The sequence below is a fragment of the Tripterygium wilfordii genome, chromosome 19, assembly GCF_013401445.1.
Source record: "Tripterygium wilfordii isolate XIE 37 chromosome 19, ASM1340144v1, whole genome shotgun sequence".
NCBI classification, from domain to species: Eukaryota; Viridiplantae; Streptophyta; class Magnoliopsida; order Celastrales; family Celastraceae; genus Tripterygium; species Tripterygium wilfordii.
Genome location: NC_052250.1, coordinates 4813949 through 4836486, shown reverse-complemented (window position 1 = coordinate 4836486; position 22538 = coordinate 4813949). Strand labels below are relative to the sequence as shown.

The following is a 22538-nucleotide window of genomic DNA, read 5'->3' as shown; positions in this document are numbered from 1 at the left end:
AATTCTAGGGACTTAACATGTGACTTCAAAACCAAAGGATTGATCCATATAGCATATGTGGGACAATCGCCAGGATAAGGCGAATCAAGGCAAACCTCACAACCGATGAGAAAGTCTCTTCATAGTCGATTCCCACTTTTAATTATAGCCCTTTGCTACTAATCTAGCCTTATATCAATCTATGGTCACATCAACCTTATGCTTGATTTTTGAGAATCCATTTATTTCCAATAGCTTCCCGGTTCGGTGGAAGATTAACCAAGTCCCAGACATGGTTTTGTTCCATTGACTCCATCTCTTCTTTCATTACATCCATTCATTTCCTAGATATAGCACTAGAGAGAGCATCTTTAATAGACTTTGGCTCATCCTCAGTATATAGTGGAGCTATCATGAATGCCTCGCCTTTAATCTTAAACCAATGATGAGGGACACGTTCACGCATAGTCCTATGAGGTTGATATTTAACCTGATTATGCTCATCTTGAACATCTTCAGGTATAATGTTGCTCTCATTGTCCCCGAGAGGTTGAGGTATTTCCTCATTTTTCTCAATTAGGCAACTATTTATGCCATTATTAGTATCTTCAGTTTCATAGAACCAAAAAACCTTCCTAGCCTCCCCTTGAGTAGGGAATTCATTTTCTAAGAATGTGACATCTCGTGACTCAATCTCCGTCACCCTACCATCATTGTCTTCACCAATGAAAACATAACCCTTGGAATTTTCAAGGTACCTTATAAAGATACATTTCTTTCCTCAGGCCCCCAACTTTCCAAATTTTGAAGTAGGCATATGAATGTAGGCAGCAACACCCCAAGGATGCAAATGTCCCAATTTGGGCTTTTCACTTGTCCATAATTCATAAGGTGTTGGTGTGATAGATTTCGATGGCACACGATTAAGTACACAGGCCGCAGTTAACGATGCATCTCCCCAATATGAAATTGGTAGATTTGCTTGTGCCATTATTGATCTAACCATGTCCAAAATGGTCATGCTCCTCTTTTTTGGCAACACCATTTTGTTGCGGGGTATAGGGAACAGTTAGCTGTCTAGCTATACCTTTTCTTCATATAATTCCTTAAATTGTTCAGATAGATACTCTCCTCCATGATCAGTCCTTAAAGCCTTTATGCTCTTATCTAATTGATTCTTAATCATTTTCACATATTTAGTGAAGCATTCCAATACTTTAGATTTATGAGAGATCAAATAGATATGACCATATCGCGTGTAATCATCTATAAAGTGATAAAATATGTGGCACCTTGTCTTGCCCTCACATCCATTGGGCCACATAAATCAGAATAAATTAATTGTAATGGAAAATCAGCTCTTTTTGTTTTTTCAAAGGACAATCTTGTTACTTTTCTAACCAAATAATTTTCACATGTTGGCAAATTACATTTGGCTAATGGGCCCAATATGCCTTGTTTAGCTAGATGATTAAGTCTATCTTGCCCAATGTGTCCTAATCTAGCATGCCATAACATACTATTATCAGAAACATGAGTAGATGTAGCAACAAAAGATGCCGAATTATCATTCGCATTATTAATAGTGTCCAAAACCATTAACCCATTAAGTAAAAAACTAGAACAATAAAATACTTTGTTCAGGAAAAACTTAACACAACCAACCTTAAAAAGAAAAAAAAAACCCAAATTTAGAAGAACTAGAACAGAGAGTAGATTTTGTCTGACTTTAGGGGCATATAAGACATCAAGGATGTAAAAGGTGCGTCCTCCTTGCAGTTCCAGTTTGTAAGGATCAATTCCTACCACTTCAGCATAAGTGTCATTTCGACATATAAAACATCATGAATGTAAAGGGTGCATCCTCCTTGCAGTTCCAGCTTACAAGTACCGATCCCTAGCACTTCAGCATAAGTGTCATTTCGACATATAAGACATCATGAATGCAAAGGGTACATGCTCCTTGCAGTTCCAGTTTACAAGTACCGATCCCTAGCACTTCAGCATAAGTGTCATTTCTCATGTAAATCTTACGGCTCTCCTTCGGAACGAGATAATAATCTACAAAGGCCGATCTATCCCAAGCTATGTGGTCTTTGCTACTAGTCTACAGTCCAATAATGAACAATTTTAGCCAACATCAAACTATTAGTAACAAAATAATTGAGAAAGAATATAATGGTCATTACTCACCTTCACCTCGGGACATTCACGAGCGAAGTGACCTAGCTTGCCACATTTAAAGCAAGTCATTTCTGCGTTGTCTTTCTGCTTTCCACCACGCATGCCACGTTTGTGGCTTGGGTTGTTTGGGCCTTTCACATCATACTTGGCTTTCTTTAAGCCTTTGCCCTTACCCTTATAGCCTCCTTTACGTTTATTGGACTGGGCCACATTTGCCTCAGAATTGGGCTTATAAGTTAGAAAATGATCCTTTTCCAGCTCCACATGTCTGGAAACATCATCAAAAGCGACATTGTTTTCATTGTGGGTAGGGTTACCCTCTTATGTTCCCATGAGGGTGGCAAGGATCTAATCACAGCTTGCATTTGTTGCTCATTTGTCAGAACGTGCCCAACCTCCTCCAACTTGCTAATCATGTTAGCCATCATGGTTAGATGCTACCTCATTATTGTATATGGGAGCTTCACAAACCTTTCAAAGTTTAGGGTGAGTTGGCATAATCTGGTGGTAGTGTTACCCCCATATTGTAGCTTCACAGCATCCCATACTGCCTTAGCCAACCTATGCTTCTCAAAACGGAGCATCATGTCATTTCAAATGCTACTTAGCATCAAAATACGAGCAATGCGATCCTTGTGCTTGTAAGCTGAATAAGCTTCCTGGTCCTGCCTATGTTGCGTGGTGGTACCTTGTGCAAGTTCCACCATTGGTTGTGTCACAATTTCATGAATATCTTGCTCAAGCAAATATACAATTTTATGACGCCAAATGTCGTAGTTCTTGTTAGTCAGTTTATCACACCCTTGTTCAAGTTAGCGAGAATACCATTGGAAGCCGCCATTACTCTTGTCAAAGAAAATAATTCACATTTAGATTTAAGTACAACATGTATTGTCATACAATATTGTTTCATATTTCAAGCCAGACGTACTATATAGTATAACATTTGTTAAGAAAAAAAAAATATATATATATATACTTGTATATAATTAATTTTAAATAGCATACTTCCATCGTATTATTCCAACTTAAATAGAACAATATAGGAATTATCAAAAAACAATATCCAACACAATAAAAATTATGAAAAGTCTAAAATGAATTAAATGGCTAAAAATAAAATTGCTTTCCAATAATCCTAGATGCGCCCTAAAATGATAAGGATCATCACTGAAATCAATAAATCCTTCAGATTATCTTAAGACTCTGCATCCAACATTGGCTCGTCCATGTCAGCCGCCCCAGAAACATACAAGAATTTTGTATATCTTAACAAAAATAATTTTATCTTAGGGTTGTCTTTGGAAAACCAAAACCCAATAAAATTATATCTATTTGTTATACAAATTCTATCATTGAAATATCTCAATAACCGTTGTGATATTGTGTAATTTGATGATCTTCCTTTAATAGGACGAGAGACTAAAATAGGGCTTCCAAGGGGACTCCGCAAAACATACAAATCTAGACTCCCGAAATATTATTGTTTGCCACCAAGCCCTATGACTAGGAATAATATTTCAATCCAATGTTGATCTGACACCACCCGAACTATGAATGAACTCCTAGAGATGTACGATTCTTACATCGAGGCTTTTCCTTATTGGAAACCTGTCCCTAACCTGTGAGATGCGTACGAATATATCCTCTATGCAACACCCGGCAAGTTGGAGTGAGAATTTGTGTACTATCAAACACTCCAAAGTTCATAAATACTGAGGATGAGCCAAAGTCTATTAAAGACACTCTTTCCAGTGCTAGATCTGAGGAATGGATGTATGCAATGAAAGAGGAGATGGAGTCAATGGAACAAAATCGTGTATGGGACTTGATTAATCTTCCACCAAACTGAAAATAATGATAACTTTAATATGAGGGCTATCATTTAGACTTTAGCTCAACGGTGTTGGAGTGTCTTTTGTTTGGTCTTCCCATCATGCATGGCCCCATCCGAGATGTCCTCAACCAAAGTTAGATCGATGATTTTAGGATCCGACTCAATGTTTATGACTGATCTAACTGAGCCATCACTATCAAAACCACTATTAAAATCAATCTCTTCGTCTAGTTCATCATCTAAATAAGATGATGAGGTGGAGTTTGCTCCATAATATCCTCCCCATGCTAAAGGCTTAACATTGAGTGGCTCATCATAATCTGGCTTATACATATTGTAAAACAAGCATTAAATTAGGCATCAATCAAGTAACTAATTCAGCCAAAAATGCACTTTCCAATTGTACCAAAAATCCAATTTTAGTATTCTTTATGTGCCTGGCAAATAAAATGTTCAATTTAGGAGTCAAATCTCAACCAAACATCAACCCCTAGCTTAAATAGTCTCAAAAACAATATTTTAAAACATAAGTATTTTTAGAAAAACGTGTAAGAGTTTAAACAAATTTAAAAACATGTATTTTATAGCCAAATCTAAAATAGACACTCTGGTGTAAAACAATAAAAAAATTCAATCTAGTGCATTAAACTTTGAAATGCCATAACTTTTAAATCACTAATCCAAATTTGACAAATAATATATCGTTGAAAAGAAAATTTAATAAGTTTTCTATACATATAAAAATCGAATCTAATTTTATCTGTGTAAAAAGTTGTGTGTAAAACAAGTTTCGGGTCACTATTGCTAAGGTCGGCCTCTTCAAAGCATATTACATCACGAAATTTTCAGGGCTTATTTTAAATATGTATAAGAACCCACATACAAATTTTTATGCAAATCCGGATCCATTCAAATCAAATACAACGAATCAACCAAAAACATGCATATTTTAGGTCTTTAAACGAAAAAAATCCTGAACATGCATACTAATATCATTTTTATAGGTATTTTGCACGCGATTGCGACCACTATGCTCCGATACCAATGTAAATTTATAGTACATATACGCAGTGAAAAGTATATTACCTATTTAAGCGTGAGTTGTATGGATCTTTAGGTCGTGGTATCCCAATACAAAATTGAGCACCTAATCCACAACACAGATACCTAAACTATTGAAACAAGTTAGCTCAAACACTCTCTCACAAGTGTTTAATCTTTCAAGTTTAAATTCTGGGAACTTGAGGACAATATGGTCTATGACAAGTTTAAATCATAATGGCACATATGATTATAGTTCAATGATTCTTGTTTCTAATTTCTATGCGTAAATTTCATTGTTTGTTTGATTGATTAGCTATCAATTGAATAAGCATATAGACTCATTTACCTAAGACCAAGGAACGAACATAATTCACATGTCTTAGTGGAATTGAAATTAAGGAAATCAATTGTCGAATTCTCAGAACATAGTTGAAGGGATTGATTGATTGCATAGTTCTTTAGATTTTATTGAGTCATTAGCTTTGGATTAATGACCGTAAACAAACAGGATTAATAATCCGTTACTTACGGATATTTATTGGCACCATGAACGAACGAACCAAGATATTCAAGAAAAAATGAACCCTTAAATTGAAACTATAATTGTGTGTTTGTTAATTGATGTTTGTGATAGGATTGCCTGGTGAAATCACTACCCTAGTTTTTTGCTCATATTGATACCGAATTATGAATTTAAATTCTTGTTAATTGATGAACATTGTTTGCACCCCATTTTTTACTAAGTACACTCCACTCTAGTGTATTTTTAAAGGGTTAATGGGGTGTACTTAATAAAAAACGAGGTGCAAATAATGTTCATCTGCTAATTTAGTTAGTTTCGTCAATTATTTTCATATATTATTCTTCGATTCTCTTTTCTCATTCAAATTAATTGTTTGGTTAAGCAGAATAATTAAATTAAATTAAATCTTTATCTATGGAATTTGCCTCGTACTTGCATGCACAGGGGCGGTCCTAGCCACTTCCAGAGCTATACGGTAAAGTTCTTCCCTACTGAAAAAAAATCACAAAGTGAGATGGTACTTAGACAAATACATCACCAACCTCATTCAAACATTCTCATTCATACGTTATTTTTCAACGTTTGTATCTCTATTAACTTCTATAACATTTTGAACACTGAAAAGACTCCAATTTTTTTTGGTAGAATATTTGAATTGAACTTTCTGTGCATTAACTTTCGAGGACAGCAATGACCATGTTAAAAATGCTTAAGAACAAATAAATCAAGTGACATAACAAAAGAAACACAAATGACAAGTGGCAACAAATCTTGTTCAATTATAAAGGTGGGTAGGGAGGCGAGGCGAAAGCATGAGTTCAAGTGGAGTAGCTTTGAGGTTGGTTAATCCCGGACTTCCGGTCATGTCGATTGGTTCACCATCTGCGCTCGCAATTTCAAACCCATGAAGCAACTTCGCAAAAGTAAACAACATAACCTGAAGGGCAAATGAGATTCCAGGACACATTCTTCGACCTGCACCAAACGGTACAAGCTCGTGATGTTGCCCTCGAACATCAAAATCCTTATGCGTTGTCAGGAATCTCTCCGGTCGGAATTCATCAGGATCCGCCCATACATTTGAATCGCGATGAATCTTTCCTATGTTGACGAACAAACGAGTGCCTTTAGGGACGTGGTAGCCGCTGACGGAGCAATCTTTCGACGATATATGCAGCGCGTTGAGTGGCGTTGGAGGGTATATGCGCAGGGTTTCTTTGAGGATTGCTTGTAGATACACCAAGTTCTCAATGTCTGATTCCTGGACTTGCCTTCCTCTGCCAACATGGGTGTCTAGTTCTTCTTGGGCTTTCTTTAGGACATCAAGATTGTTGAGTAACAAACATAAAGCCCAAGTCAGAGCTACGGTAGCGGTGTCTGCTCCTGCTAACACTAGATTCTGCAACCATAAACAATCCACCAAGATGAATGGGTGTAAATTCAAGTACCTCAATTTAAAGTATGTGAAAATGGGTGAAAATTGGCCGGGTGGGGATGATTAAATTCTTCCAAAATAAAAGGTAAATACTTCAGAAAATTAAGTTTTGAAATTAAAGTACATCAATTTTAGGTAAGTGTAAATGAGTGTAAACTGGCCGAGTCGAATTGGTTTTACAGTGTCTACCAGAATTCTACTCTCCCATACATGTCAACAATATTATTTGGTTTGGATTGTCCTGTTTCCGAGAATACATCGGGTTCGCACGGATTTATTCCTCCCAAACCCAGCTACTATAAGCCGAAGCCACAAACTCATTGAGCAAAACCCAACTACTAGTGTGTCAAAGTCTAACTCACTTAGTTTAGGAAAATGTCTTGTTGTAAGTAAGGGGATGGACTTGGTTTAATAAATTACATGGTGCAGTCACTCCAACCGATGTGGAACTCTTGTTCATAACATTGTCCAAGTTTAGCTGGCAAAATTTTTACATGGTTCGATATAAGTTAAGCCGGTTTCGCAGTATCCAACTTGAGCTCGCCAAATTTTCATAGAATTCGATTTAAGTTTGGGCTTAATAAGGCCTAAAAAAGTTGAGTTGGGACTCGGCTCGTTAACAAATGTCAAAACGAAAGTTCAACTCGTTAAAGACAAGTTAGTATACTCCAAACTTTAAAGATATCATAAACATAAGTAAATTATTTTAGAAATTTTTTTAAAAAAATTTCCATGCTTTAAAGCCATCATAACAGCCATGGATTATCGATTGAAAAAACGCAAATTTTGTTACTTACAAATTAATTAAGAGAACCTTTTAACAGTAATTTTCACAAAAAAAAAAAAAAAAGAGGAAAAGAAGGGAAATGCAGTGGAAAAAAGATATGCATACCAAGCAAGTGGCCTTGATGATGGTGTCTGAATCATAACTGTGAAGCTCAGTTGCCTCATCATCACAAATTGATAACATCACATCCATAAAGTCCTCCCCAGAAATCCCCATCTTCTTCTTCTTCTTATGTTCATCCAACCAACCTTGAAGAATCTGATCCAGATCTTCCGCAGTCCTTTTCATGGCCTTCTCAGTTCCTCCCAAATCAAACCTTCTCAGATAAGGCAGCGCATCCGCCACCGCGAATGTCCCCGCCAGCTCAATAAACGCCCTCACCGCCTCCTCACACCGCTTCTTGTCTTCCTTCTCATCCTTCGTCCTCCTCGCCCCGCCCGCATAACTCGTCCCCGAAATCATCCTGCAAATCAAGTTCAGATTCAAATCTCCCAACCATCTCTTCATTTCAATTGGATTTTTGTTTTCCGAGATCTCGCAAATCTCTTTTATCGATGCGTTCACTTCGGATTCCCTCACGTGTTTGAGCATCTCGAGGCGGTGGTTAGAGAGAAGCTCGACCGTTGCTATCTTGCGGATGTGGCGCCAGTAAGGACCGTATGAGCTGAACCCGAACATGGCCAGATCGTAGCACATGACTTCGGAGGCTAGAATTATCGGCCGGTCGGCGAAAACCTTGTCGTTGGTGGTGAAGCACTCTTTAGCGACCTCGAAGTTGCTAACGATAATGGCACGGTGTACGCCTAGCTTGAATGTGAATATCGGACCGTACTTGTCCGCCATGTCTCCTAAAGCAACGTGTGCTGGTTTGGACCCAACTAAGAGATGAAGGTGGCCGATGAATGGCAATGCGCCGCCGGCTTGTGGTGGTTGTCGTTTTTCGGAATCCTTTCTTGAAGAAGAGTATAAACAGTACATTAACACCACAAACACAAGTGTGGCAGCTCCAATGGTGGTAATTGAGTACTCCATGGTTGCAGCATCTGGTTCTGGGTTTGTCGGCTCCAGTTTATATAGATTGAGCTACAAGATGAAATAGCAGTGTAAAATCTGCATTAGGATTGGCTACAATTAATTTCGATTTCAATTAATACTTCACAATTGAATTATTTTTTTCATGAACTAAAAACGAATAAAATATGTAAGAATGAGATGTGACAATGTGTCGTTATCGGCTTAAGTGATGGATCATGATATATATAATATGCCAGCAAGATTAAGTCACAAAGTCAAAAAACGGAGTCTCTATAAAAAAAAGTAATTGTTCCGTTAGAACTCCACGTTTTACTAACGTCCGGCCTTGTGCTGCGCATGACATTTTAGAACAAGGATTAAGGAGGTCTTACATAGAGAAAAATATATAGTATATAAGGAGAAGTGGAGAACTGATGCAGGGCAGCGTAGTGAGAAGAAGTCTCTACTTGAACCTGTTGATTCGCGCACGAATACCAGATTACAAAGCTTCAACCTTGTTGATTCTAATGAATACCAAAAGTTGGAAAAGACTAACCATCTCTTAATTTTATTCAATCAAAAAAACTCCCCGAATAATAGGGTTACTACCCTTTAAATACTACCAAAGCACAACCCCAAAATATCCTTAAGGAAACAACCAAAACAACGCAAACACGTGGTAAGTGAAATAACAAAACAAATAGTAATAATTATAATAAGTAGGCTATTTAATAGTAATACGTAATCTGCATGTCATATCCTTCCTACACGTTCAAGTCTCTCCACATATGCATGAGCAAGTCGATCTGCATCATCCTCCCCAGGTGGGTGGACATTCGTCCTCGAATGGGATAGCAAGTCATCATCAGAAGACACATCGTGGACGGAAACAAGATGCTTCACATTGAACACATCAGCCGTCTTGATATGGCTGGGCAGTTGAAGACGATAGGCATTGGGATTAATCTTCTCAATAATCTCCACAGGCCCAATCTTACGGGCGGAAAGTTTGTTATAATCTCCAGCGGAAAACCGATCTTTAGTCAAAATAGCCCACACAAAGTCACCAACCTCGAATTCCACCAATCTACTTTTTTGTCCGCTGTGTGCTTGTACTTCGAAGTAGCCTCAAGAAGGCGTTGTTGAGTCACCTGATGAAGCTGTGCAAGATTAGAAATAAAATCAGCAGCTTTACCATTTGGACGGTGGAAGTCTGGAACAGCCGCAAGGTCTATAGGGGTCCGGGGAATGACACCATAGACAATATGAAAAGGACTAAAACCAGTACTCCGGTTCATTGAATGGTTATAGGCAAATTCAGCCCGACTGAGCTTATGATCCCAAGATTTCAAGTGGTCACCCACCAAACTACGTAGCAAATTCCCCAATGAACGATTAACGACTTCAATTTGGCCATTAGTTTGGGGGTGATAGGCACTGCTGAAGCTGAGATTGATGTGTGATAACCTCCAGAGGCTCATCCAAAAATGACTCAGAAAGCGTGTATCCCTATCAGAGACGATGCTAAGTGGAAGACCATGGAGACAATAAGCTTCACGAAAGAATATATCCGCCACATGGCTAGCATCGGTTGTCATTTTACATGGCAAAAAGTGGGCCATCTTTGAAAAGCGATCACGACCACATAAATGGAATCATGACCACGTTGTGTGCACGGTAAACCTAGCACAAAATCCATACTTAAATTTGTCCATGGCTAAGAAGGAATAGGAAGAGGCATGTACAACCTGGCATTGGATGCAGCCTCTTTTGACACTTGACAAATCCGACAACAGGCCACAAAGCCATAAATCTCGCGCCTCATTGACAGCCAAAAGTATGAGGTTGCAATTAATTCAAAAGTCTTGTCTCGACCTACATGGCATTCATTATGCAACTGACGAATGATCTGTAGTCGCAGGCTAGAATCAGGGATGCACAACTGGTTATCGTGGAATAGGTACCCATCGTGTACATGATATTCTGAAGGCTCTTTGTATGCCACCTTGCGGAGAACGTCTGCAAAGAATGGGTCAGTAAGCAATAACTCACGTATGGATTCAAATCCAAGTACCTGGGTCTGCATCATGGTCAGCAGCGAAGCACGTCTGCTGAGGGCATCAGCCACGCGGTTTTGGGCTCCCGATGTATGCTTCACCACAAAAGAAAATTGCTGAAGATAAGAGGCCCAGTTTGCATGCCGTGAAGATAGCTTGGTTTGGCTATTTATATGTTTAAGTGCCTCGTGATCAGAATACAACACAAACTCATTATTAATTAAGTAACTGTACCAATGTTGCAAGGCATAGATGATGGCATAAAACTCCACATCATACACATTATAGTTCAGTTTGGCGGTAGCCAATTTCTCACTAAAAAATGCCACAGCTCGACTGTTTTGGCTCAATACTGCCCCAATGCCTACCTTTGAGGCATCACAATGTAATTCGAAAGGTTTGGAGAAGTTGGGCAATACAAGAACTGGTGCACTAGTGAGGACCAGTTGCACTTTATGGAAAGCAGCCGAAGCTTCAGTAGTCCACACAAACTTCCCAATTTTCAGGTAATCTGTGATAGGAGCCATGATGGTACTAAAGTGGGCGATAAAGCGTCGATAAAAAGAGGCTAGACCATGGAAACTCCGAACATCAAACAGGGACTTTGGTTCTAGCCATTGGCGAATAGCCGCAATCTTCGATTCATCCACCGCAATGCCCTCGGCCTAGACAATATAACCCAAAAACAACACATGACTGACCATGAACGAGCATTTACTAAGTGCTGCAAATAATCGTTCCTTGCGCAGTACAGTAAGGACCTCCCTGTAGGTGTTGAAGATGTGAATCATGATCAGCACTGTAAATCAATATATCATTGAAATAAACAACAACACATTTACCAAGAAAGGGCCGCAAAATCTGATTTATAAAACGCATGAAGGTGCTCGGGGCATTGGACAATCCGAAGGGCATAACCAGCCATTCATAAAGACCTTCCTTTGTTTTGAAAGCCATCTTCCATTCACCCCCTGGCCGTATCTGGATCGGATGATAGCCACTCTTCAAATCCAATTTACTGAATATAGCCGCACCTCTAATAAATCATCTAACCGAGGAATAGGAAATCTGTAACACACAGTAATCTTGTTAATGGCTCTACTATCAACACACATTCTTCACATTCCATCTTTCTTCGGGGTCAATAGTGTAGGAACGGAACAAGGGCTCAAACTCTCTCTGAGATGTCCTTTAGCCAATAAATCCTCTACTTGCCGTCGAAGTTCCTCATGTTCCCGAGGGCTCATTCGATAGTGGGGTCAATTTGGGAGGGTTGCGCTAGGTACTAGGTCAATGTGATGTTGGATGTCTCGTAGAGGTGGTAGAGAAGAAAAAAAGAATAAGCTGTATGAGAGTAACAGAGATAAACTTCAAAATGAATTTTATTAATGATCAACGTTAACTTCTAAGCTTATACAATTGCTCACTATATACACAGTACTTTAACAGACTTTCATGAGATAGATCCTTTATGAGATAGCAAGTCTATCACGTTAAGAGACAACACACAAGGATAGAGTTGGTTCAATATACTGGATGATCCCATGCGTGTAGTGAGACTTGTTGATATTGCTAGTCTTATCACTTGATTTGTTTGAGCGCTTTGAGTGTGATGACCGTGTCTCAACCGAAGATAGTATTTGATCAAGGTCTTCCTCCTTATCTGAACCATTTTGTTGAGATGAAGCTATCACTTGACATGGGTGAGTCTTGCTTGAGCCAATCCATTTACTAAGTTTGTTTGAATTGTCTATACCTATGACTTCCTTATCTCTCCTATCCACCTTGTAACTCCTTTTATCTTCACACGTATGTAGCATAGCATAGTTGATCATGGTTGCTTGACCTTGTTGGTTATTACCCTCCCGCAAACCATGGCGAGGCTTGAGACATAGTTTGGGTCGAAAGTAAAAAAGGGTGGCCTTGGACATCGGTTTGGTGAAGATTTCTGCTACTTGGTCAGTGGTTGGAACATACTTAGTAATGAGTTGGCCAAGCGCAACTCGCTCACGTACAAAATGATAGTCCAGCTCAATGTGCTTCGTTCGTGCATGGAAGACCGGGTTGATAGTCATATAAAGGGCACTCAAATTGTCACAGTGTAAGACTGGAGTGGAACACACAGGAACACAAAGATCTTTCATGAGGAAAGTAAGCCAGGTGAGTTCTGCAGTAGCATGAGCCATAGCTCTATACTCAGCTTCCGTACTTGATCGAGCAACATTTTTTTGTTTTTTTGAACACCAAGAAATTAGATTGCTGCCAAGATATGTGCAATACCCGGTTGTTGATCGGCGTGTGGAAGGACACCCTGCCCAGTCTGCATCAGAAAAAACATAGAGATCAAGTGTAGTGTTGGAGATAAAATGTAAACCAAGATGTATGGTTCCTTTTATATAGCGAAGAATACGACGTGCCATTTTTAGATGTGTTTCCGTTGGTGCATGCATAAATTGTGAGATGTAGTTAACACTGTATGAAATGTCTGGGCGGGTAAGTGTTAAATATTGTAATGCACCTACAATGCTACGGAAGAAAGAAGGGTCATCAATGGCTACGGTTTTGACAGGATCTTTGGTTTTGGATTCAATCGGGGTAGTCATTGGTTTGCACTCACTCATACTAGTTTTCTCTAGAATAGTTAGAGCATAATGAGTTTGTGAAAGGTGTAACCCGAAGCTAGTTTGAGTGACTTCAACCCCTAAAAAATGATGTAGAGGGCCAAGATCCTTCATGGCAAATTCTTTGCTGAGAATATTGATGAATCTATCAATCAACTGGATACTGGAACCTGTGAGAAGCATATCATCAACATAAAGAAGCAGGATTAGTATATCATTGCCAGAGTTAAAGATAAAAAGTGAAGGATCCACCAAGCTGCAATGAAAACCAAAGTGACATAGAAAAGTACTGAAACGGTCAAACCAAGCCCGTGGTGCTTGTTTGAGTCCATAGAGTGCCTTGTTGAGTTTGCAAACATGATTAGGGTGTTGGGGGTCCTTCATTCCAGGAGGTTGGTCCATGTAGATGTCCTCAGTGATATAGCCATGTAGGAAAGCATTTTTAACGTCTAATTGCCGAATTTGCCAATTCCGAACTAGAGCAACAGTAATTACCATTCGAATGGTTCCTGGTTTAATGACGGGTGAAAAAGTTTCTGTGAAGTCTATCCCATCAACTTGATGATATCCTTTGGCAACTAGACGAGCCTTGAGTCTGTCTAGTGTCCCATCAGCCTTTAGTTTGGCTTTGAATACCCATTTAGAGCCAATCACATGCAATTTAGGTGTGCGGGGTACTAATGTCCAGGTACCATTATCATGCAGCGCACGTAGTTCCTCGGTCATGGCTTGACGCCAACCATCATGAGTAAGTGCAGATCGAACAGAGGTTGGTTCCCTTGGTATATTTAAAGTAGTAACATTCAAAGCATACTTGGGATTTGGTTTGAAGATGCCATCTCTTGCACGGGTTATCATTGAATGACGTGGCTGAGATTCTTCTTGTAGCTGCAATGGAGAGGAGACAAAGTTAGTGTCATCAACAGAAGATGGCATATTGGAATCAGAAGACACGGGTATAGAAAACTCCTGGATAGACAGCGCTGATGATGATGGCATTGTTGGACATGAATCTTCCAATGCCCGTGGCTGTAGAAATTGAACAGGTGGAGTAGGCACATGAGCAATTGCAACATCATCAGGTATATCTTCCAATGCCCGAGGTACAGTTGGTAGGTGTGCATCATGCTGTTCAATTGCTTCTGCTGCAGCTGGTATGGGCGCATGTTCGGGTGTATGGGCATCATACTCTTCAAGTGTTTCTGCTGCTTGTGTTGCGGCTGGTGCCTCAAGTGATGAAGTGACTAACGGGTCTGCTGCAGACAGTGTATGGGAGTCGACTGGTTTGGCTGCAGTTGGCTGGTGTGAGTTAGCTGGTGTGTGAGATGCCGAGAGATGTAATGGAGAAGAATAAGGTGATGTAGCAATTGTATGAGGATTCTCGGAAGATAAGTCATGCAACCAGTTATCAAAAATGAAGTCTATCCGAGATGGAGATGGTGGTGGATAGGTGAGGCCTTTGTTTTTGTAAGGGAAGCAAGATTCATCAAATACAACATGACGTGAGATCAAAAAATTTTTACTTGGAGGATGGTAGCATTTGTATCCCTTGTGTTGTAAGTTGTACCCTACAAAAACACAAAGAATACTCTTAGGATCAAACTTGTTCATTTTTCTATCCCAAGTGTATGGAAAACACTTGGAGCCAAATACACGAAGAGATGAGTAATCCGGATGAGTACCAAGCAATTTAAAATATGGAGTTTGGAAATTTATACCAGATGAGGGCAATCTATTGATAAAAAATGTAGCTGTGCTGAAAGCCTCAACCCAAAGATTTAAAGGAAGACCACTATGAAAGAGCATTGTCATGGCAAGCTCCCTTATTGTGCGGTGTCGTCGTTCAACCATTCCGGATTGCTCAGGGGTATATGGGCATGATAGATGATGGATAATTCCCTTTGATCTAAAATGAGATCCTAATTTATTGTTAACAAATTCACCACCACCATCCGAGTGAAAAATCCGGATTTTTTTGTTAAATTGACGCTCAATATATTTTTCAAAGGCAAAGTAAGCATCAACAAAGTCATTTTTTGTCTTGAGAGGAATTATCCATGTATATCGAGAAAAATCATCTACTAAGCATGCATAATATCGAAAAATTACCCAAAGATGTTACAGGTGCGGGACCCCACAAATCACAAAAACTTTTCTCAAATATATCAGTGTGTGAATGTTTAGAACAACTAAAAGGTAGCTTACTAAGCTTCCCTAGCTGACAGCTATCACAAAACAAATGTGATTTATTGAAACCTAGAACATTAATGAACCCTTTATTTTTAAGCAAAAGCAAAGTACCCACTTGGGGGTGACCCAATCTTTGATGCCATAAATCTGGTGTCCCAGACTTAAATCGATTCGAAAAATGAGCCTCTGGCGGGTTGTGTAAAACATACAAGTCACCCTTGCGTGCTCCTGTAATCACCTGTTGTCTTGTTTCTCGTTCCTTAACACAAAACCCATCATTAGAAAACTCAAGATTTAGTGGAAATTGAGAAGTTAATTGACTCACAGAAAGTAAATTTTTCTTTAGAGCTGGGACATGTAGAACATCCGTTAATGTTAAGTCAAAATTTTTTTCTTTTATTTGTGCTTCGCCTATTCCTTTAATTGGTAGAGGGGCTCCATCTCCTACAAACACGTTATCAAAACCATGATATTGATGACAATTTTTCAACAAATTTTTATTACCTGTCATGTGGTTTGATGCACCTGTGTCAGCTGTCCATTCTGTTTCTGAAATGGTGTTGTCAAGCGTGAGTGCAGCAAGTGCATGCGGAATTTCCTCTGGCTGTTGTTGTTTTGCACGTTGGAGCCACCAACAGATTTTGGCAATGTGACCCACTCCTTTGCAGTGAGTACATACCTCATTCAGATACATTTCTCTTTCATTGGGAGTCATACGTCGACATCCTGGAGGAGCTGGTCTGCGGGATCCGTTGTTGATATGTGAAGTATGATTTCCATGTTGTCCTCCTTGGGCTTGGAAGCCACGGCCATTGCTTGTAATTGGTGAGGACAAGTTTTTTTCTCCACGTGTTTGTCTTCCAAAATGTTTGCCTTGTTGTTTCTGTCCAATAAAAGCATAAGATGCATTTGAGCCATTTAATGGATCTAGGGTACTTACATTGTTTTCAGGTACCAACGCATTCCACTGATCGTGGCATTGTAATTGTGAGACTAGTTCTGCATAAGTTGGGCGTGGTGGCCTCATCAAAGACGTGACAAATTGTCTATAGTTTGGTCCCAAACTTGTAAGTAAGTAGAAGACCTTGTCAGAGTCAGGAACCGGCTTGCCAATTGCTGTGAGACTGTCACATATTGACTTAAAGGATTGAATGTGTTCTGAGGTTGGTGTGGACTCACTCTTACGAAGAAATGACAACTGATGACGTAATGAGAACTCACGTTCCTGAGAATCTTGTGCATACGCATTTTTTAAGGATGTCCATACAGAGCGACTGGTTTCCTGCCCTATAACCAGTCCAAGGGCTTCCTTGGTGAGAGTTGCAATGAGCCAACCTCGTAGAGTACGGTCAGCTTTTTTCCATGTGGCGAATTCTGGATTGGATTCTTGTGTGGTGATTGATTCTTCAGTGTTTCCATGCTCTTTGACTGAAGTTTTTTTGACTGTGATTGTTTGTGGTGGTCCATCGCTTGTAAGATGATCAACAAGCTCTTGGCTCTCTGCTAGGGCCAAAGCTTTTTCTCTCCAGTCTGGATAGTTGGAGGAATCTAAGTGTTGAGTAATGAAATTGCTGATATTGAGATTGTGGGTAGCCATGTCTGATACGTTTGTTTGGCTGTGTGAATTGGTGTTTGGTATGAGAAAAAAATAATAATAATTGAAGATCGTGTGAGGAAGAAGATCACTCCTCTGATACCAAGAAGAAAAAAAGAATAAGCTGTATGAGAGTAACAAAGATAAACTTCAAAATGAATTTTATTAATGATCAACGTTAATTTCTAAGCTTATACAATCGCTCACTATATACACAGTACTTTAACAGACTTTCATGAGATAGATCCTTTATGAGATAGCAAGTCTATCACGTTAAGAGACAACACACAAGGATAGAGTTGGTTCAATATACTGGATGATCCCATGCGTGTAGTGAGACTTGTTGATATTGCTAGTCTTATCACTTGATTTGTTTGAGCGCTTTGAGTGTGATGACCGTGTCTCAACCGAAGATAGTATTTGATCAAGGTCTTCCTCCTTATCTGAACCATTTTGTTGAGACGAAGCTATCACTTGACATGGGTGAGTCTTGCTTGAGCCAATCCATTTACTAAGTTTGTTTGAATTGTCTATAGGTGTGACTTCCTTATCTCTCCTATCCACCTTGTAACTCCTTTTATCTTCACACGTATGTAGCATAGCATAGTTGATCATGGTTGCTTGACCTTGTTGGTTATTAGGTAGAGTGTTGGGTAATGTTTCGGGAAATAAATCCACAAACTCATCAAGTAGTGCTTGGACTGAAGCTGGGATCACAATACCCTTTTTAACCTCCTTTGCTACTAACACATAGACCACACCAGCCTCAGCTAACGCACCTTCAAACTTTACCAAAGACAATAGGTTCGGATTTTCTTTGGTAGTACTGTTGTTTGTCAAGTCCTCCTCTTTAATGGGCATTAGAATAATTTTGGTAGATGCAAAGATGAATGCATAGGTATTACGCCGCCCATCATGCAACACCTGTCTATCAAATTGCCATGGTCTTCCCAAAAGTAGGTGACATGCATCCATTGTTATGACATCGCACCATACACGATCTTGATACATTGAGCCAACCGAGAATGCCACATGACATCGTTTCGTCACAGTCACTTCGTTTCCTTTCTTGTATGGCTTTGGGTGGTCCTCAGTTTTCAGCTCTAGCTTTCGCACCGCTTCTTCCGAAATAACATTCTCGCAACTACCCGAGTCAATAATGAATCGACACACCTTTCCCCCAATTGTACACGTAGATTGAAAGACGTTACTCCGTAACCACTCATCCCCTTCGACAACTCTCTGTGTATAGCACGCCCTTCGGATAACCAGTAGTGGTCCTTGATCACTGACGACTACTTCCTCGGGGGGGTCTACCACCATCTCTGGTTCAGTGTCGAATTGTGGCTCGCGTGCTTCCAAAAATTCCTCAAATTCCACCGGTAAACTCTTTCCCATTTTCTTTTGACAATCAACCATGCGATGTCCCATCTCACCACACTTGAAACAACGCATATTACGGTTGGGACGATTGCTCTGGTTACCTGTTGGTGGTCCAATCACCACGGGTAGTTTGGTAGCCTGTTTGCTATTTGAAGCCGTATGTCCTCCCGGGGTATTATTACTCATGGCCCAGGAAGTTCTTCCACTCTTACGATTAGTCTGCTGTTCTAACTGTTTCACTCTTTGATAAGCTTCGGACACAGAATACATATCAAACATATTGATAACATCTTGGTACTGTATGCTCATGCCTCCCACATAACGGGACACCAACTGTTCATCTGATTCATGAAGGTCGTTACGTGCCACCAATTGGTAGAACTCCTTTGTGTAATCATCATTGGATCGGGAGCCCATCTTCAAATTTTGCAATTGTTGATATAGCGTGCGGGAGTAGTTATGAGGTAAAAAGGTACCACACATGTGTTTCGAGTTTTTTACCTAAATGACACTCTGACATGTAATATGTCTCAATATAACACCCGAGTGAAAATATTTGTCAAAATAGCCATACACGCCACTGACAATGGCGTGAGTATATAAAAACCAATCACGCCAACGTAGTTGGCGTGATTGTTTGCTTTATAAAGGTCAACAAGATTGGCGTGACCATTTTATATAAAAAAAAAAACACACTTTGTAAAGGTTGGCGTGACCTTAACAAAACAAAAAAAAAAAACTAGTCACGCCGTTAGTAACGGCGTGACTAGTTAATATCTTCTCACCAACACACGGGATCAACCCCAGCCACACACTAAATCATCTTCTCTCCCGTTTTCTCCTCCCCACCTGTACCACACACAAGCTGCAGCAAGCCTCCGACCAGTGAGAGAAGCACCACCAACGATCGGCTGCAGCAACTCTGATCCATGGAGTAGCCAGCACACCCTGCCGGACTGCCGATCCGTGAAGGTGGTGTATGTGCACACCCACACCCGTGTGAGATCAACAAGAGAGGTGAGAGAGATTATAAATCCAGGGTCGGTGGTTAATTTTAACTATAAGGACATTGTCAGCAATCGGGCTACGTTTGGTCGTGTATTCTGGGCATTTTGGCCTTCTATAGTCGGCTTTCAATCCTGTCGTCCTTTGATAAGTATTGATGGCACACATTTGTATGGAAAATACAAAGGCAAATTGTTGATCGCGGTTGTGTATGATGCAGATAATGGCCTTTTCCCGTTGTGCTTTGCTATTGTAGACGAAGAAAGTGCTGATAATTGGGGATGGTTCATAGCATGCATTCGTTCTTATGTTACCGATCGAAGAGGCATTTGTGTGTTGTCTGATCGACACATTGGTATTTTGGCAGCAATGCGTGATGGTTGGCCAGAACCATTTGCTTATCACAGGTATTGCTCGAGACATTTTGTGAGTAATTTCAACACCCATTTTAAAGATAAAGATTTGAAACAAGCGGTTGTCACAATGGCTAACGAAGAATCTAAGGAAAAATTGGACTTCTGGATGTCGCGTGTTAAGGATTTGAACATTGCTGCGTGGGAGTACCTAAACAGTGCCGGGAAAGAAAATTGGAGTAAAGCATATGATGATGGCCACAGATACGGTAACATGACTACAAATATGTCTGAAATCTTTAATAGTGTTCTGAAGGGTGGGAGCAGTACTTGCATGCTTATATCGCAATCTTTGCCGAGGATGTTTGAGTTCTACTCGTACGATAGGTGGTTGTAGCCTATTACGTCAGGTAACATTACTTTATTGAAATTTAATTATAACAATAAAAAGCATATGTTTTTTTTTATATTATATAAATTTTTTTCCAGTTATGGTCGTGGGAGAGGTTGCATGTTTGTCGACCACAAATGCATACTGGTGCACCACCTATATTTGGTCCAGACGAGCCACCTCGTCCACTTGGTGCCAGGTAATTTTTAAAAAAATATGTGTATAAAGTAGCTAACATTTTGTGAAATATTGTAGCTAACATTTTGCTAATTCTTATTTTTGCATATTTGTAGTTGGCGTGGACGACGTACATATAGAAGAAATCCAAAGCAAGTCCTTATATTTGCTAGAGATGAGCTGGATCAGCAAGAACCTAACCAGGTACAGTGGATGCCTTATACACCAGGGAGATTGGCAGATGCACCAGTAATATGTATTGATGGTAGCAGAATCTGGAGAGCTGTAGTGCCTTTGATTTGATTTGCTTTGAGATTGTGGAGTTTCAATTCCCAGATCGCGTTATGAGACAATTTGGTATATCACAGCATATACCGACTCCAGTGGATACGAATGATACTTTACATAATCTAAATAGGAGAGGGCGGGATAATGTCGATTGGGTGGTCAAAAACGCTACATGGTTGGCATATTGGGATGATAGACTATCTCATATCGCGCAGGAGCGATTCCCTCGCACGAGTATTGGCGAGTATATGCATTGGTATTACTCGATCACCCGACGGATTATTAGTGCTCCATCGACTGAGAGGCCACAAACAAATTTGGATTATGCGCAACGGGGGAGTCGGATACGACGAGTGGTAAGTATGCCGACATTTTCATATTTTATTTATGTAAGTTATATTATATTGTAATGTAATAAACATTAATGCAGGCTGCTTTGGCATTAGAGGGAGCAAAAAAAGTTGTTTCTGCATTGCGTGATGCTCTTAATGAGTCTACTGCTGCCATTGCAAATAATTGGTTGGGAAATTGTCGTGATATTCTAGACGAGGTTGGTGAGGGGCATCGATTTGAAGAAGTTATAGGCTCCGATGTTCAAGCTACGCCCCAGCATGGTGGTAGATATCCTCTTGGTCAATCACACAGACGTGGTCACATTTCCCGAGCAACTGACTTTACCATGCATCCATCCCAGTTGACGCTAGATGATGTTGGTCCATCCACTACTCCTGCTGAATGGAGTAGGTACAGTACTAGATGATTTCTCCAGTTTGCTTGAACCATATAACTATTTATATGTTTATTTTTCCTATGTCTTTATGATGGATAGTTCGTATTTGATCAAATATTTTGCTACTAGATATGGATTTCTGGATATGTATCTATATATATTTTTGGTATGTTGGTTTTTTTCCCCCTTTTTCCCTATGTTTGTTGATCACGCCAACATGGTTGGCGTGATCGAAGAGAAATCGATGATCACGCCAACGTTGTTGGCGTGATCATCATAAATATTATGATCACGCCAACAATGTTGGCGTGAATCAAAATTTGTATTGGTCACTCCATTGCCAATGGAGTGACCAGTACAAATCAGATCACGCCATCCCTGATGGCGTGATCGTCCAAAACCATACAAAGAACACGCCACTGACAGTGGCGTGTAGAGCTATTTTGGCAAATATTTTCACTCGAGTGTTATATTGAGACATATTACAGGTCAGAGTGTCATTTAGGTAAAAAACGCGTTTCTTAAGCTTCTCCCATGACTCAATTTTTGACTTGCCTTGCCGAGTCCGGGTTAATTTCAACTGCTGCCACCACGCTGATGCACGCCCTCGGAACCTGGTAGACACCAGTGAGACCTTTCTAGTCTCGGGCACTTCTTTGAACTTGAGGACTTCCTCTACAACATTGACCCAATCTAAAAAATCTTCTGCCCGTAATCCCCCTTCAAACTCTGGGATGTCAATTTTTAATCCACTCTCCCACTTTCGCGAGTCAAGGATATTCTCAGGCCTGTGTCCTTGCCAGTGCGGCAGAACAAACGGGTTCTCCCAATCACCACTATCTTCTGATCCGTCCCCATCCATGGGTACTAGTCCCTCTTGTTGATTCCTACCCCGAGGTTGACAATGATTCTGTTGGGTGAGCATGGTCGTCACAGCAACCAATTG

General features: G+C 40.0%; 2 protein-coding genes across 3 annotated transcripts; one reads left to right on the top strand and one right to left on the bottom strand.

The window, feature by feature from the left end:
* Window positions 1–6201: 6201 nt before the first annotated feature.
* Window positions 6202–8936, bottom strand: LOC119985175 (cytochrome P450 CYP82D47-like). The gene is made up of 2 exons (XM_038829378.1): window positions 7895–8936; window positions 6202–6966 (listed from the first exon to the last, which is right to left on the bottom strand). Exons 1-2 carry the CDS (start codon window positions 8819–8821, stop codon window positions 6343–6345), a joined length of 1551 nt encoding a protein of 516 aa, XP_038685306.1. The 5' UTR covers window positions 8822–8936; the 3' UTR covers window positions 6202–6342.
* Window positions 8937–19438: 10502 nt separating this feature from the next.
* Window positions 19439–21731, top strand: LOC119986037. Of its 2 annotated transcripts, none has more exons than XM_038830569.1 (3): window positions 19439–19665; window positions 20804–21218; window positions 21293–21731. In XM_038830569.1, exons 2-3 carry the CDS (start codon window positions 20919–20921, stop codon window positions 21620–21622), a joined length of 630 nt encoding a protein of 209 aa, XP_038686497.1. In that variant the 5' UTR covers window positions 19439–19665; window positions 20804–20918; the 3' UTR covers window positions 21623–21731. The 2 variants fall into 2 exon arrangements, with proteins under 2 accessions (XP_038686497.1, XP_038686496.1); XM_038830568.1 differs by having other exon boundaries at window positions 20748–21218.
* Window positions 21732–22538: the final 807 nt, after the last annotated feature.

What these genes read in the sequence shown, in the direction of transcription:
- LOC119986037 (XM_038830569.1), top strand. Translation starts at nt 20,919, where the DNA reads ATGAGACAATTTGGTATATCACAGCATATACCGACTCCAGTGGATACG. An exon ending in GGAGTCGGATACGACGAGTG is followed by an intron (nt 21,219 to 21,292) that starts GTAAGTATGCCG and finishes ACATTAATGCAG; the next exon opens with GCTGCTTTGGCATTAGAGGG.
- LOC119985175 (XM_038829378.1), bottom strand. Translation starts at nt 8,821, where the DNA reads ATGGAGTACTCAATTACCACCATTGGAGCTGCCACACTTGTGTTTGTG. An exon ending in TCATCAAGGCCACTTGCTTG is followed by an intron (nt 6,967 to 7,894) that starts GTATGCATATCT and finishes TTATGGTTGCAG; the next exon opens with AATCTAGTGTTAGCAGGAGC.